This window comes from Acanthaster planci, linkage group LG08 (genome assembly GCF_054643075.1).
Source record: "Acanthaster planci isolate LZ-2023a linkage group LG08, COTS_SCS, whole genome shotgun sequence".
Classification (NCBI taxonomy): domain Eukaryota; kingdom Metazoa; phylum Echinodermata; class Asteroidea; order Valvatida; family Acanthasteridae; genus Acanthaster; species Acanthaster planci.
Window position 1 is genome coordinate 8,233,696 of NC_141784.1, and position 16,270 is coordinate 8,249,965.

The following is a 16,270-nucleotide window of genomic DNA, read 5'->3' on the forward strand; positions in this document are numbered from 1 at the left end:
TACATTGGGCTCACAGGAAATTAGGTCTAATAAACGCGTAATTGGATGCCATATATCTAGCCCAATTTGCTCTTAAACCTGAAGAAGTGTAATAACGCTTTCGGGTATGGAGTAGGCCTATCACTGAAAGGACTTCACTCGACGATTGAGTATCCTTTTCTTTCTGGCTTTTTAATATCGAGCAGACAGACTGAGAAAGAGTGATTGATGGCTTTTACTGCGCATGTCCCTTCAAAAATAAAACCACATGAACGCTACTGGGGCAGAGTACAAGACATTATATCAGGAATATTCCTTATTCAATTCTTTCGTTTCGCGCCGCCCACTCATAAACAGCCACAGAGTAAACATTGGGTAGGTACCCGCCATCACGTTGACTGAATCTCCTCCGGTTGTGTGTCTTCATTCGTAGCAATTTCTGCCAACAAGGCAAATGCATGCGAGCACATGACACGTTCTAGTATTATGGTTTGGAGTCCGCTTGTGAAATCGAGCATTTCGTCGTGGGGAAGAGCTTGAGCGACACACGTGGCATGGGGGCCGTAACGTGGATTTTATACGCTGTCATCGTGTGGGCATCCAACAAATCCAGGTACGTGTTGCCACTGTCTCAACGAAGTGAAATCTCTACCAACCGGTGTGATGTTCAGTACTGAAAGCACACGAACCAAATCGAGAGTAGCATCGATTTGTGGACGTAACTGTTCTGGAAGTATATAGTTAGTCGGACAGACTTGTGATATATAACACTGACATTTAGGTCAGCTTCATTTTAAAAAGTATTGGAGAGGTGATGATCTCTCAGGAAGGGTATTCACAATATGTGCTATCCATACCATATTTGTATATCGGTTAAATATTACGACGCGTTCTATTGTTTCTCGCTATAGAAGTATTCTTGGTAGTCCTCAATGAACCAGACGTTGGTAAATTCTGTTGTAATGGGTGGGCCTGCGTTATCGTTTGGCAAACAATAATTGCTTTCCAAAGTTAAACACAACTGGCGACATAAATAGGTTTTGGAAGCTACGGTTTAGGCCCTACTGTCAAGCATTGGTTCGTGCTCGCGACTTACTAGCAGAGGGATGGTCCATAGCCATAGAGACTGCTTCATTCATTTACAAAAACAGGATTATTAATATGTGCCTGCTCTTGTGAAATATGGAAACTTGTTGGCCTGCAAAGTATTGTGGATCAGTGCATATTTGGGTCCAATGTTTTTCGTGCCCCTAATGGTTTTGTTTTTTTGTTCAGAACACATTCTTTAATTTGCAACATTATTTCAGCAATACAAATCACCTGCCAAATAAATAGAAATATTCGATGTGAATCTTAATGATATTTCCCTGTGAAACAACACAGGCCAGGAGCAACAGGGACACGAAAGTCTCACACGTTTGGACCCCAAATTTACAGAATGACCCAAGTACAACAAATATCTTGGTGCTATATGGGGGTAATCCGGTCACCAAAGTGGACCTTCCTCCCAACAAAGAGCACAGCGCCCAACTGTCAGCATCGAGGCTAATCAATAGCATGCACGTTTCTCTCTAGAATATGATAATCGATTACTGTATCACTGATAGTTCTGACTTCTTAGTATAAACGATGAGCTCATCTTTACTCAGAAGGCCGAAATCAGATCTCTGAGTTACCACAACGGACCTCGCTGAAGGGCTGAGCTTAATTAAGTGGTTTCTCAGAAGACGCGGTACCTTTTTCATTCTTTTCTTTTGTAACTGCTTCAAGAGACCGTGTCCGCCATAGTCTTTTTTATGTAGATCGATTAACTCAGGATAGTTGTGTTTTGAAAAACGGCAAATTTTGCCATAATATTCTTATGAACAAGAGCCAGACTTGCACTACAGACCATTGTCAGGGTTCGAATCCTTAAGATCTTACTTTTCTTAGGGAATTAGCGTGTCCCTAGAATGGAAGTACCGTGTAAATGTTACTTCGTTGAAGTATTTGCCGTGAACTCCCAAACTGTAAGCTTTGTCTGAACCCCACTGAGCGTGTAGAATGTTTCACGGGACCTTATAGCAATTAGAGATGACCCGAAACTGGAAAGTGCAGTGAATTTTGAACGTAATGCTTGAATCATAAAATGCCAGGGTTGCTTTCAAACTAAGCCAGTCCCTCTACCCTGCTTCTTATGTTAAAGCTTAATTGTAGGTTCCTAGAAGTGCATAATGTGTACAATTTGAAAACGTACGTCCGAGAGCGTGCATCATGGGTGCATTGTTACTAAGCAGACGAGTGATAATCACGGTACCTGTGTATATTTCGGGGACAGATATTCAACCAATGACCTAGTGAAGGTAACCCAGGTTAAGTTCAAGCACTTAGGCTGTGGCAAAGGTGTACTTCTATTGCTCATAAACAGATCAATTGCTGAATATTTGCGCATATTGTGTACGCTCCCTCTATCATCAGCGTACGGACTGGCAAATGTGCAAGGTTTATGTTCAGCCATTAAGGAACGGATCATTATCTCGTATATCATGGCTAAGCAGAATTTCGCTGAAAGCAAGGTTTAATTAGGCAGGCCTGTCCAGTCATATTCATTAATTTATAGCATTTATTTATTAATTCGTGGCTATTAAAGCAGAATTCCGCTGAAAGCGAGGTTTAACTAGGCAGGCCTGTCCAGTCATATTCATTAATTTATAGCAGGTACGAGCAAGGGCTCTTTCCGAGAGAAACCATGCAGTTTGCATAAAATACTGTAGATTTCTTTATCGGTATAGCTCTTGGTGTGGCATTTGTGAGATATCAAGGGTCCTAAAATAGTCCAAGAACCGTCCTGTACGGACTGGCAAATGTGCAAGGTTTATGTTCAGCCATTAAGGAACGGATCATTATCTCGTATATCATGGCTAAGCAAAATTTCGCTGAAAGCAAGGTTTAATTGGGCAGGCCTGTCCAGTCATATTTATTAATTTATAGCAGGTACGAGCAAGGGCTCTTTCCGAGAAAAACCATGCAGTTTGCATAAAATACGGTAGATTTCTTTATCGGTATAGCTCTTGGTGTGGTATCTGTGAGATATCAAGGGTCCTAAAAAAGTCCATGAACCGTCCCCTTCTCCGCTCTCTCCCCCTCATATTTCACAACAGAATTCTTGACAACTTTTGGAATGACCTTACGCCATTGGCATTTGTAAACAAACACATAAGTAAGGGACCCCCATTTAGCTAAGGACATGAATTAGGATTTTTTGCATTCGTTGGGCAAGGTTTGCGAGATTGATGACAACTTAAACAAAGCACGTGATCGTCCGAGATTGAAAATTTGACAGAGGTGAATCGACGATGTCATCGTGACTAGCCTCTTCGTGTATAAAGCTGGCATTCCTGAAGGATGGTGTGACTGCAGGGATACAGATGTATACGTCTAGAGGACACCTTCATACGTGCTGTCTCAGTCAACACCAAATACCGATCAACCGCGAAGAATCTGTCTCCTATGAGCCGTGGGTCACTTTTCTGATTCAAACGTTCCGCGTCCCCAGGGTTGACAGTGTTACGACGAAGTGTCCAGCGAAGCACGACCGACGAATATAGAGCAAGCAGTAAACGACTCCCAATCGATGGCTGGGCAGTGGACATTTTTTTACAAAATACATAAAAAAACGCGCCAGCGTATTGCACTCTTGTTCGATTCTCTTAAAGGCCAACACATGCAAATGGGACACAAATAATTTGACGCCTCCTGTCTTCAGCGAAAATCGCGTAAGTTGAAATATTTTCAACTTTTGAAAGGTCGCGGCGCGAATACTGATCTGGCGTCGTCAAATCGCAGTTCATGATCGCGTGTTGTGCTAAGCCAATGGCGTAGCTGGGTAGGGAGGGAGAGGGGGCACGTGCCCCCCGCCCCTCCCAAAAATTCCCGGTGCTCTTCCCCAGGTGGTGCCCCTGCACTAAAAAAAGGACGATTGGATATTGAACAAGGTTAACAAAAAATTTTCTCCCCCCCCCAAAAAAACACCAATGAAAGCTGGTGCCTCCCCTAAAATGCTGGTGCCCCCTTCGTGCCCCCAACTTGTAAAATCCTAGCTACACCACCGGATTGAACTGGCCTTTACGGTATTGCTATTATTTGTTCAAACCAGAGGCATCGATATATATCTATATGTTCATGTGAAATTAGGTTCTAGGTGGGTCGTAAATCTAGTTTAGAAGATCTGTAGTGTGTTAGGAGAACGATCACTAACCTTTATTTTTTTGGAAAAGAAAACTCCGCCAAACATGTTTTTAATCAACAGAATACAGGACGATCCATATGGCAATGGCTAAGTAATACTTGTTTTGGTATATTCCGGTCGAAAAAGTTGATAATCCAGCTATCAATATTTAGCATTGTAAGATTTTATACTGAGCCTATGACCAATACCGAGGCCCCAAACGCTTTATGCGGTAAACAAATGTAATTCCTCAATTCATCCTTTGAGAACGTTTCAATTCTGAGGACATTGAAATCTGTACCTTAATACGTATGCGTTTAGTCAGTGGAATTTAGTCAGTGGCATTCAGGGTGGCAACACGTTCCTTAACCTTGCAAGTTTTGAAACGTAAGGAGTAACGCTTTTCAAAGTTCCACCAGCTGGTGATATCTCAACACACACTGTCATCACCATAATGGGTACATTCAGATCAGGCAACATGGCAAAACCTAATACCAGTGGGTGAGAAGCTAAGAATTAACACACGTTGTTGTTAAAGAATAAACTTTCACAAATAAAAAAGACATGTTTTTCTCAGATGGTGGGGAAATAAGTTGCCAATACTAAAGAGAACTCGTTGGGAAAAGCTGTTATTTTAAACCATGAATCAAGGAGCATTTATTACAAGAAATGCAACCACACTCAGCGGTTGTGATCAATGCATGGATTTCAGGTTGAATTTTAGCTGTTTAGAATAGCCCTTTCCCAAAACAAATTTGCACCGTCGTCTCATTAAAGTAAATATGAGATGAAAATGAATTATTCCTATAAAAACAACAGCTGACTGAATTCATACAGTACATCACTACCGTATACAATCAGCCAGTTCAGTCAACATTGACGAAAAAACAATTAAGGGAGACATCTCTACAATCAACATTTAACACGCCGAGATAAAAAATAAAAACCCAGATATTTATGGGTGACTTGGCAATGCACTGTCAAGCATGAACTATCAAAGTGTGCATTCACACTTCCCATTTGTTTTGATATTGTTCAAGTTTAATCACCGGGGCGTTTTTTCTACCCGCATGTTTCATTCTTCTTGTAATGATGTTGGACTGGCGTGAAGTGTTAGCGTTACGGTTTCTGAACGACAAAACATAGGCCTACCTGCAGCTCATTATTCGTGAATATGTCTACTTTCATGCAGACGTCGAGAAGTTACATGTTGCCAGTTATTGCCGGTCAAACCACGAGAAAAACGCTACGGACTCTGGCATAATTCCACAATAATTACGTGTAGGCCGTAGACTTGAGCATCTATTACGCACGGATATTTATCGATAGACTTCAGTCTATCCTGTGTGAGCGATTACAAAACGCCAGATTTCCTTAGTAATTTTACAAATGCTCTACGAGAAGTGCATGCTTGAAAGCCAGCTGTTGATTGAACAGGAAATGACCAACCAATGTGAACCTTATCATCAGAAAATCAGTGCAGTGGAATTTTTTTATCTAAAGGACTGCACAATCATTTTCCCACTGCGTTTAGAGAATATTGCATTGCAAGAAGCCATCAGACTGTTCTCGAAGTGTGATTTGTCTCGTGGTGAAGTATAGAGAATGTCTCAGTGATGATGGATGAGACTGGTGTTAATCAAGTTTACAAAACCGATTTTCGCATGATACATGCAATGGCGAAAGAATACGGCATCATCTAAATCTAAATTTTAATAGGGATCACTCATTTAATAATGTCAATCTTAACATTGATCCTGACTTAAACTACGATACTCCTGATATTGCATGCAAATATTTTGATTAAAACTCATTTTCTGACTATTTCAAAGACAGTATACAAATGTCCAAATTTTACACATCAATGCAAGAAGTTTGAAGAAAAATGTCTGTACTATATCTAACTCTCTTAATTTACTCCAAGATGAGTTTTCAATAATTATGATCACTTAGACCTGGCTTAGAGATGTAGATGACCCTCTCATTCAGATGTCATATTATAACATCGAAGGATAAAGGAGCAGGTGGAGTTGCACTTTATGTGAGTGAGGACATAACTTACAAGGTACGCAATGATATCAGTAAAATTAATTCGAATACTGAATCATGTTTTTTTGAAATTAAAAAAAAATTGAAACTTCTGTGGACATAAATAGTGCTGTTGTTGGAGTAATTCATAGACCCCTGATATTTCTTGTGATGAATTTTATAAAAGATTTTATTGATATGTTAGGTCTCCTAAGCCAAAAGGTATGCCTCATTATGGGCGATTTTAATATTAATCTGCTTAACCAACATAGCGAACATACCGATACTGTGAATAACTTTCTCGCAGCCTATTCGTTTTACCTACGTACTCTATGGACGGCCCCTTTCATGTTTATTTCTTATTGCATGTGCTTAAATTTTACCCATGATGCAAGCATTGTTTCATCGGCTAGGTCACAGCAAGCTAGCTAGTAAACTAATTACTTTATTTTACTCATTAATTTATTCAATTAAATAGTTAACTCTTATTTAATAATTTTTACTGATTTATTAATGAATTTATTCATTTGTTTATATTATGGATTTATCAACTTATTTTTTATTAATTAAATAATAATTTTTTATATGGGGTAGCCTCAGCACATAGCTCATGTTGCCTCCTTCACTGCGTTTGTCGCCTCGTAAGGCTTAACATATCAAACGGGACAGATGTTTGTCTCACGAGGCAGAAAATGCAGAAAAATATAACCTCACACGGTGAGCTATTGGCCTACGTGCTGATCGAACAGCCACAAATAAAGGCGCCTTTCCATATGCGCGTCAACACTTGCGCTAAGCGTTGCGTATCCGTCAGAATCGCTCTCGGGGCGATTTTGACAGCCGAGCGCAACGCACATGTGTTATGTTAATGGAGTCGATTTTGGTGTCCGCAAAAGTGAAACGCATGAACGTATCGTGCACGCAACGCAACAAAAAAGCACACATATAAAGACGCCTTTAGAATGTCAATGATTCTACCTGCATGGTCAAATGTGCCCTTTACTTGGGGCTCTATAGCTTATGTCAGTCACAATAATATTTAATGCCGAGTTGTTACCAACGCAACATAATTATGCCAGTGTTCTGCAGATAAGCGGTCAATAGCAAGCTAACTTCGTAGGCTGATAGCGCTTTTGAAAATGCTGACGTTAGGTGAGAAATCTTATGACACACACATCCAATCAGCATGTCCAGGCCGTGAAATCACACAATGTTCTTGCGGTGCGTTAAGTATACTTTTTTTCTACTGTAAACACAATCGAGATGTGACACCAGTGCCATTGAACGTGTACGTAATTATCCTTTGTGTGTAATAGCTCTCGCGGGCGATGAGCTTTAGTATAGTTCCGCTGCAGATGCTTAACTTTTTCCGTATGCATTTGAAGTGCTGTTTATATGCGACGTTGCACCGTTCACGACAGTTTGTTTACACGTACGTAAAATACATGTACATGTACTTACAAAAGGGAATTCATCATCATCAGCCCATGTCGTCCCACTGCTGGGCGACAGCCTCTTACACGCTGCGAAAGGTATTCCTGTGCTTTGTGTACTTTTTGCCATTCTGTTGTGATTTACTCAATCTTTCATCTTTTCTTCGGCTTAGGTGTCCAGCCCATCTCCATTTTATACTTTTTCTGTTAATAATGCATCGTTGATTTTTTTGTTTGAATTTGGATCCAAGCACTTGTTTTGTTGTCTCATCTTGTGTATCGAACCATCATTCGTTCCATGTTTCTTTGGCCTGTTTGAATATTTCTTTCCATTTCCTTACTCAAAGACCATGTTCCGCCGCTAAGTCATGGATGACAGAACACATTGAACACTGATTTTCCTGTTGATACAGTTTGGTATTGTCTTATCAGTATCTTTATGCATGCCGAATACTGATTTCTTGGCTCTGGTTACCATCTGGCCATCTTTCCTCACCTGGTTACATTTATATGTGTTTGGCTACTGATTATAATAATTTTCATTTCACTTCCAATGTTAATTTCCTTGTTGTCTGCGTGTACGTTGACTAGTGGCAGATTTAGAGCGCGCGCCCACCTCATCTGCCTGCAAAACAGGCTCGCATTTGATCCTCCAAGTTTGCAACCCCCTTTCTGAAAAACCTGGATCAGCCCTCGCCTTTGACATATTCATATTTAGACCTATCGTCTGGCTCGCCGTCCAAAGATCTGACAAATATAGTTCTGCTGACCCAGAGATGACAACTAGATCTTCTAAAAAGTCGACAAAGCGAAGGTGGTTTAGTTTCTTTCCACTGATATTGATACCCCCACTCCTCCCGATATTCCTTTTGAAAAATTCTTACAAGGGCTGTCAGAAAGAGTTTGTGTGATATAATATCTTCTTGTCGAACTCCCCATCTTGGTGTAGTTGTGTTGTAGTTTCATTATTGTATGTTGTTCGATGTTCTTGATGTAGGCCTATGTTGTTTTAATGGCTTGTTGTTTTTTTTCCCAAGACTGAATGACTGCATTTATTTCCACAGAGCCACATGCTTTTTCATGGTTTATAAACACCAAACAGAGGCAGCTGATATTCTCTTGGATTTTTTCTATATTCTGATTCATAGTCTGTAGATTCAGAGTCCATTGTTGATAAGTCTCGCCTAACGGCTTGCTTACTGGTTGACTTTCATGCCGCAGTTTCTCGGTTGATGTATTTGCGATAACTTTGGTGAAGAATACATGTTGGAGGGCAGCCTGATCGGTCGATGGTTTCTGTGAGGTATTTTGTCTCCTTTTGTATGGAGAATAATAATGTTAGCATTGTCTTTTCCAGTTTGATGGTATAGTATTGGTTCATAGACATTGTTGAACTATTAGGAGATTTCTGAGTAATTATTTCTCCTCCACATTTAAGTACTTCTGTAACATTGTCTGGTCCTAATGACTTCCCATCCTTCATCGATTTCCAGGCTGTTTCTACTCCGTCTTGTCCCACTTCCAAAATGTCTTTCCTTCTCGTGATCTGCATGGCTCCTCATCTGGCACTGCCATTCTGCTGTTGTGTAGTTCTTGGTAGAGCTCATCTGTTCTGTTGATTATTCTGTCCCTCGGATGATGGTGCCATCCTCTTCCTTGATATGAATCATCTGGTTTTTCGCTACGGCTAGCTTTGGGGAATTACATATTTTGACAAGATTAGTTGTCTGTGATGCTGAATATTTTATTTGGTTTCCGGCTCCCTTTGAATCCATCTATTTAATTTGATTTTTTATTCTTGATGCATTTACTTGCAGCTGAATCATGAATTACCCGACTGTGTGTGTGTGTGTTGTATGTGCGCACATATGGCCTGTATCTATAGAGAGGAGGCCCTGCACGGGTCACAGTATTGAACTGACGTTTAGATTTCCTGGAGGGTTCTGTTGTGTGTTGGTGTGTGATTTCAGTCTGCTTGTGTTGACATACTTTGTCTCCTGTTGCACTGTCTTATTATCTTAAAGAATTCCAAATAAATAACAACGAAATATCGACATTGTGGAAAACATTTAATCGATTACTTACTGATGTGTGTTCAGCTAATATAGGAACAACTCACCACAGTCAAAATTAGTACAATGAACGGTCCAAGCTGTTCGAATATCCTGAGCACTTAAATCATCAATTAGCTAGTTACTCATCATTATATGACATTGTTAAAGCCGTGTAAACCCTGGATTACAACGATCAGGATGCAGCGTTTTGAATGTCTTATAACATTATCTGATGTTACAACTAAATTAAAAATTGCAGAGATGAAAAAAAGTGGGAAAGGTTCGCATGGACGAAGCACTTCAAGCAGATTCTTGCCCACATTTATCATTTTTTTAAATAAAATGATCGGCTATAGTTGGAGAGAGTACCATCGTATATTCCCTATCGCAATAGTCAGAACACGGTGGATTCTGAAACCGTCACAGCAACTCGCTCAGTTGGTCTTATTCACGAGTCGGCCATCTTGAATCGAAAACCAGGCTATCGCCGTAAAGAATTTTCTCAGAACTTAATATGTGTGGGAACGAACATGATGCAGAAGGTACAAAATATAGATAACCATCCGTGTGCTCCAAATGAGTAGCTCCAAATTACGGATGGAAAGTCAGGTCACCTTTTGTGTCCAAATGGAAAACAATTCAAAGTGAGGCTACACCTGAAATTGTAGTAAAACAGTCAGGCCCACTCCCGCTGCGGGGTATACGGGGAGCATGGTCTGAAATGGCCATCTCGTGAAGCGACCATACCAACATCGTTTAGTGCATACCTGGCAAGTTGCTTACACTTGAGTGCGCATTGACTCGGTGGATAAATAAACATCTGGGAAGTAGTTAACTCGCCGAAGGCCGCATCCGAATCTCTTGTTTAGAGCTAGGTCTAGGTCTTCGCTCCATTGGAAATGTATGGAGACGCGCAGACAATAGACCTAGCCGTAGCTCTGGAAGCCTGTTTCGGACACGGCTTTAGCCAAATATACCAAGTAACAAATAGGCTCAGGGCGTGGAGCTAAAAATCGTCAGGTCCGGTATTTAATGGGCACGGCTGTGCACGCAACAGTTTCATGGGACTGGTTAATCATCGTGGAATCGTTCATGATATCCAGAACGTTTTTTGGGGGGGTGTTTGGCGGGGTATTTCATTCTTTGTTCATTACATTTTATGTTATGTTTACAAAATTATTTTCTACGTTAGTTTGATTTTGAAGCTTCAAGACTCTAGTTTAATATCTATAATTTTAATGTCGTGGTTCTGTGACTTGTGATAACTGTTATTTATTTTAGTGGACCGATGAACAAATGCGATTCCCTTGGTGGATTAATAAATTGAATCTAATCACGATGAAAATGAAACAAAAATGCGGCGAAACAAACGACACGACACGATAAGAAATAGAATGAAAAAGAAATGAAACGGAACGGAACTTTACAGCGGTGCTAGGCCGCCCGTCTTTCAATTTGAAGGGCACAGGAAATAGGCTTATTTCATGCAGTCTTCGCAGATTTTCCTTCTTGTCCCATTAACCACGATTTTCAATTTTTGTAGCGAAAATCCCATAATTAATCAAACACTGCGGTTACTGGGTTAAAGGCTTTAATAAATGCCAAATGAAAACCTTATTCTATACTGTTATTGTGCATTTTACGTGTCTTTCATTTGGCAAATGAGAGCAACCTGTGTTTACGTTGTGTGCATTGCTTACATTTGTTTGTCGAAGAAAAAAAAAGGGTAATTGCACTGCGAACGAAGAAAAGGACGTCTTGCAAGTGGGCGATTTATTGACGTGAAAACGCGCCCTAGCGGGATGGTTCCCTCAAGGCAGAATTTATTCGCACGGACATGTTATTGGTACTCTAAAGGGTGATAAAGGGAAATTGTGATAATCAAGACCCAGCGCAGAAGGGCAGATAAAAGCACCGTGAGCAAAATTTTAATGTAATTACACTGCCACATAGCTGGGGGAACCGGGTTCGCAAGGTCGGGCATCGATTCTCACCTTTACAATAGGGTTCGCACTTGTCCTCGCGTGTAAGATTGGCCATGGTTTAGTCGTTTCAAGAGAAAGTGTACGTTTTAAATCACCTTGGTAGTATCGACTGATACTCTCAAAGTAACTCTACTCAACGTACAATGTTGCACTGTTGCCACTCTTGGCCATGGCTGCAAACCGCGGGGAAAATCATGAATATATACACCAACTAAATGGATTAACGTTCGCGTTACACGAGATATGCCAATTTCATCCACCACTCAGAATAGTTTTGTATGAGGGAAGATTAACGCTTGACAGTCTGTGACTCACTTATTGCAGTCATTTGCAGTGCGAGGTTATAAAATATCAATGATTTTCTTTAGGTGAATTAACATAGGAAATACCTCGCTGCTTTGAATCATTCAACAGAGAGAATATTGCTCTCGGGACTTCTCATGCACGCGCACGTTATACAGACTACATCGTATACAAAGATAGACAGTTAAAGGTGCGTACTGCCCTCGAATGACCAAAAGTGCGCTGTTTTAAATTGTTTACTTGGAATATATTCAAGGCGTGGGTAAGCACTAGCCTAATGTCTTGAAGAAATTATAAAAAATCGATTTTATTAAATAATGCATGCGGCATTCAATTTAAAGCTTTGATATTCTTATTTCCGGCAGTGAATACAAGCCACCAAACTATGAGCATATGCATGCATGGCTGCTCTTGCCAGTCGCCAGTGTGTTTGGGCATCAGTTGCACTTCTAGGCCGGTTAAATGCCATTGGCCGTCAGCCGCAGCCGCCATGCATGTGGCCGATACACATGCGTGAACCACAGCACTGTTTACAAGTTCCCATTTCCTCGCCTGCAAACACAATGGAATACAGTCGAAACTGCTTTCACTTAACAAAACAGCGCTGGATGCTTCTGAGCCCATTCGTTCTCATATGAGACTTAGAAGCGACAAGCACTCAAATGCTTTGTGCATTTGAAGGAAACGTTGTGAGTGGAATACCCACTGGCACTCCAAACCCTATATTATGTTTATCCGGGAAAAAAAATTGACCTTAGATATTCCTTCCCCCAGCAATCACACGAATAACAAGATGGTCGATTTCACCTCGAGACAATAAATTTCGTGCACCCTTCAGGCGTGGCAATCAATCAACTCATTTTTGTTGCACATCTGAAAATCAATGAACAAGATTGGGCAGGAACTCCTATATGAGATCTCAACTATCGTTTTTCTCATACATGTATTTGCTTTGTGCCTCCTCTGCACACATGTATCGAGCTTCATAAGGAGGGTTAACCTACAACACTCTTAATTAAAATTCATAGCCAAGTACATGTACTGCATGGGTAAAATTCTAACCTTTTCTTGAGTAAGAAGGGAACACGGTCGTCAATAAAACGTTTGCACAAGAGGTCATTGTGCTCTTTCGGTTAATATTTTATCCCTTATTGTGTTGTAGATTTATACAATAAAATTTAACTTTGTGTCGACCAGATTCCCGTTTTGTGGGTAAACTTATATATCCAACCCTCATTTTACCCACGTGTTGTGCCATCTCTTATCCAGATACTGTTTAGGTCTTACGGACGGTTTTCATGATTCAGACGCGTAGAAAATGTACGACACAGCGTTGAGCATAAGACGAAATTACGCGTGCCTGTTTACACCGCACAGTGGTCATATTTTTACTCATTTCGTGGTAAAGTGAAACTTTTCAATGGGTACAGCAAAACAAGTTAGACACGTGGCATGGGGTACGTGCTAATGTTTCTTTAACTCTTTACTTGGTAACAATATTTTGATTTTAATTCTTTGCTTGTGCTTGTCCTTGTGATCAAAGTCCTGTTTTACCTTGTAATACCAAATAAGATAAAAGCAAGAGGCAAACGCATAGTTTAATTATTGTTTTGATATTAAGAAAAATATTGCTCAATATTTTTGTACTAAAAAATGTACACACAAAAATATGCATTTGTTTTTAGATTGAAGTTGGAACAAAATGATGATAATCTTGAATTTACAGCAAAAGTCCGACAAGTCCCCAGCGCAGACCACATAGCACGCAGGAAAGATTTCGCACCACATCATGTGAGATTGGGGAATGGCTTACGCTTCAACTAGCCATCCACTGAACCGTGAGAGGACAAAAAGTTAAACCCCGTCCAACTGCACTTATTTTGTTGTCAGATCGACATCAGAACATTCCTTGCTTGTTCAATTGCACCAGCCGCAGTAAAATGTCAATATCTTTACGCTTCAAACACAGGAAGCGATTTGAATGTACATAACCCGCATGGCTGAGCCGTGTTTGTTGACGATGCATGACGACTTAAACGATGATGTGTGAGTGGGTCTGTGAGCAAATACACGCAATTTTTCGTTATGAATGAAGCGAAGACACACCAGAGAGGCGAAATGACCCAATAAATGACTACTGGCATTAGAGAAACTCATAATATAATGTCCGTTGATGACTTCATGACCGATAATTATCCGCGAAATTACTTATAGCGCACAACGAAACTCTGTATAAGTGGGACGCCATCAGTACACAGCCGAAGAGAAGGCGCAATTTCCCCGATGTTTGAGTCTCACTCGAGTAAGCCGGGGAATTATTTCACAAGCTCTCAGGCGAGCACTGTGTATACAGTGTTTATAAATACATACGTCAGTCAAGGGCAAAACCCGTAATTTAAGTTGTTTACTTAATTGTGCAGTTTCAGAGTTTAATAAGTGTATTTCAAAGAAAACAACTTCAGTTTAACTGGCTGGGCAGTTTACCCACGTCAAATTTTGTAATAATTTGCTGATCATATTAACATGTGCTTTTGTAACTTCAACCACTTTGTACCCTTTCAAGATCCCATTTTTTGATGGAAAATAAGAGGTTTTCACGTATCACAACAGACAGTACCCTGTTCAATTCAGTATATCTTGCAACCTTTTCCACTGATGTCAAAGGGTGTTAAATGGCTTAAACATGGTATTTTGATTGTAGTGGTAAATCCCATTAAACAGAACAAAAACATTTGTCTTAAGTAATTAATTATCTCTGCAACATATCAGATTAAAATGAAGACTTCATGTTTAAAATGATAACATCGTAAGCTTTGATTTGATACCTAAAAATAGCGATTTCTGACAATTCTGACAATGCATAATAGTGACCCGTGGACATGGCACCTGTTCAACGAATCCTCGACCCGTGGAAGATATGTGTTCACTATCATCCATGCAGAATTCCAAAGATAAATGTCTTACTATGAAATGAGTCATTCAAGTGGAATTATTCGACAAATTTGTCACTAATTTTACAGATTTGGTCATTTTGGCGACACCAAACATCTCATACGTGTTACCTATACATCATAAGGGAAGAAGCATTGGGTTTTCCAAAAAGGCCGACAAGAGTATAGCTCAGCACTCGCAATGAACGTTCATAACGCTCATTATCGCGAAACTGAACGTACTTTCCCCAGGGAACCATAGAGAAGACATAAACCCTGGATTACCAATTCATGAAATGCGAGACCGGAGACACCGGGCGATATTCAAAGGGGACCGTACAGCAGTTGATATTAGCTGCCCTCGCCGATGAAATTAATTCGCGCAGACGGCAGGTGATGTCCGTAAATCATAGATCAAATACAGCTCTCCCATTTATTGGTTTCTCATTATCAAAGATGTGATCCTCCTGTGCCTCCCAGCCGTCAAGGACTCCGCAACATGGGTTCCAATTTCGTCCTAATGACTTTGTAGTTCCTTTTTGCAAGCTTCAGCGCCCACGGCAAATATGTATTTTGAACCCTCTGGATCACAAGAGGTAAAACTAGTCCCGTTACCTGCCATGCACTTTGGTCGTGTCTAAGTTCTTTGAGAGCATTTCTGGACTCACTTTTCGAGCCTCTATACCTAGCTTATTAGGCCATCGGTTGGGCCATCTTCTCGGTTGTCTGTGCTATAGATACATGCAGCTTGAGGTTCTTGGTCTCGTAGATGTAACAAGACTACTTGTATGAAATGTGAAACCCTTTACCTTCCTTGTCATAGCAATCTACGAACTCCTTCAGCAATTATCTGCTGGTCCGTCCGTTTTCAGACTGAATTTTCGAACACAATTAGAAAAATACCTTTGAAAAATAAACTCTCAACCGAGAGACATAATGTGGCCTGAGAACAAAAGCCGTAAAGGTATAGTGAATCAGTAAGTTTATCACAGTGCGCAATACATTCATCTTGATGATATCCTGCATGGTTACTAAATGTATACAAGGGCATAACGAAAGCATATAACTTACCGGACAAGAAGTTAACTCAAGCACACTAACCGAATACACGCAATCTAATCTGTTTTTAATAATCTGATATGTTTTTCTGTACTGCAGGGTCGGTGGCCAGCCCTTGTCATGTTCAGCTGCGGCTGACTATGATCCAAGTATTAGGCCCAATAGCACGGGTAGGTATAAGCAGCATCTTAGTTGAACAAACTTTTACATTCAGATAGAATAACATTGAAACAAAGACTGTCTGATATACGAAAGCATCGGCCATTAGGAAATGTCTCAACAAAAGCTTTGA

The 16,270-nt window shown here is 40.4% G+C and overlaps 1 protein-coding gene across 1 annotated transcript in view; it reads left to right on the plus strand.

Annotated features, from left to right (window-relative positions):
• Positions 1–258: 258 nt before the first annotated feature.
• The window catches only part of LOC147798358 (glycine receptor subunit alpha-3-like), a 42,274-nt gene continuing 26,262 nt past the window's right edge, over positions 259–16,270 (plus strand). Inside the window, exons 1-2 of the mRNA XM_087139970.1 lie at positions 259–592; positions 16,078–16,148. Of these exons, the coding sequence (XP_086996096.1) occupies positions 534–592; positions 16,078–16,148 (130 nt within the window). The 5' untranslated portion in view covers positions 259–533. The remainder of the gene's footprint in view (positions 593–16,077; positions 16,149–16,270) is intronic.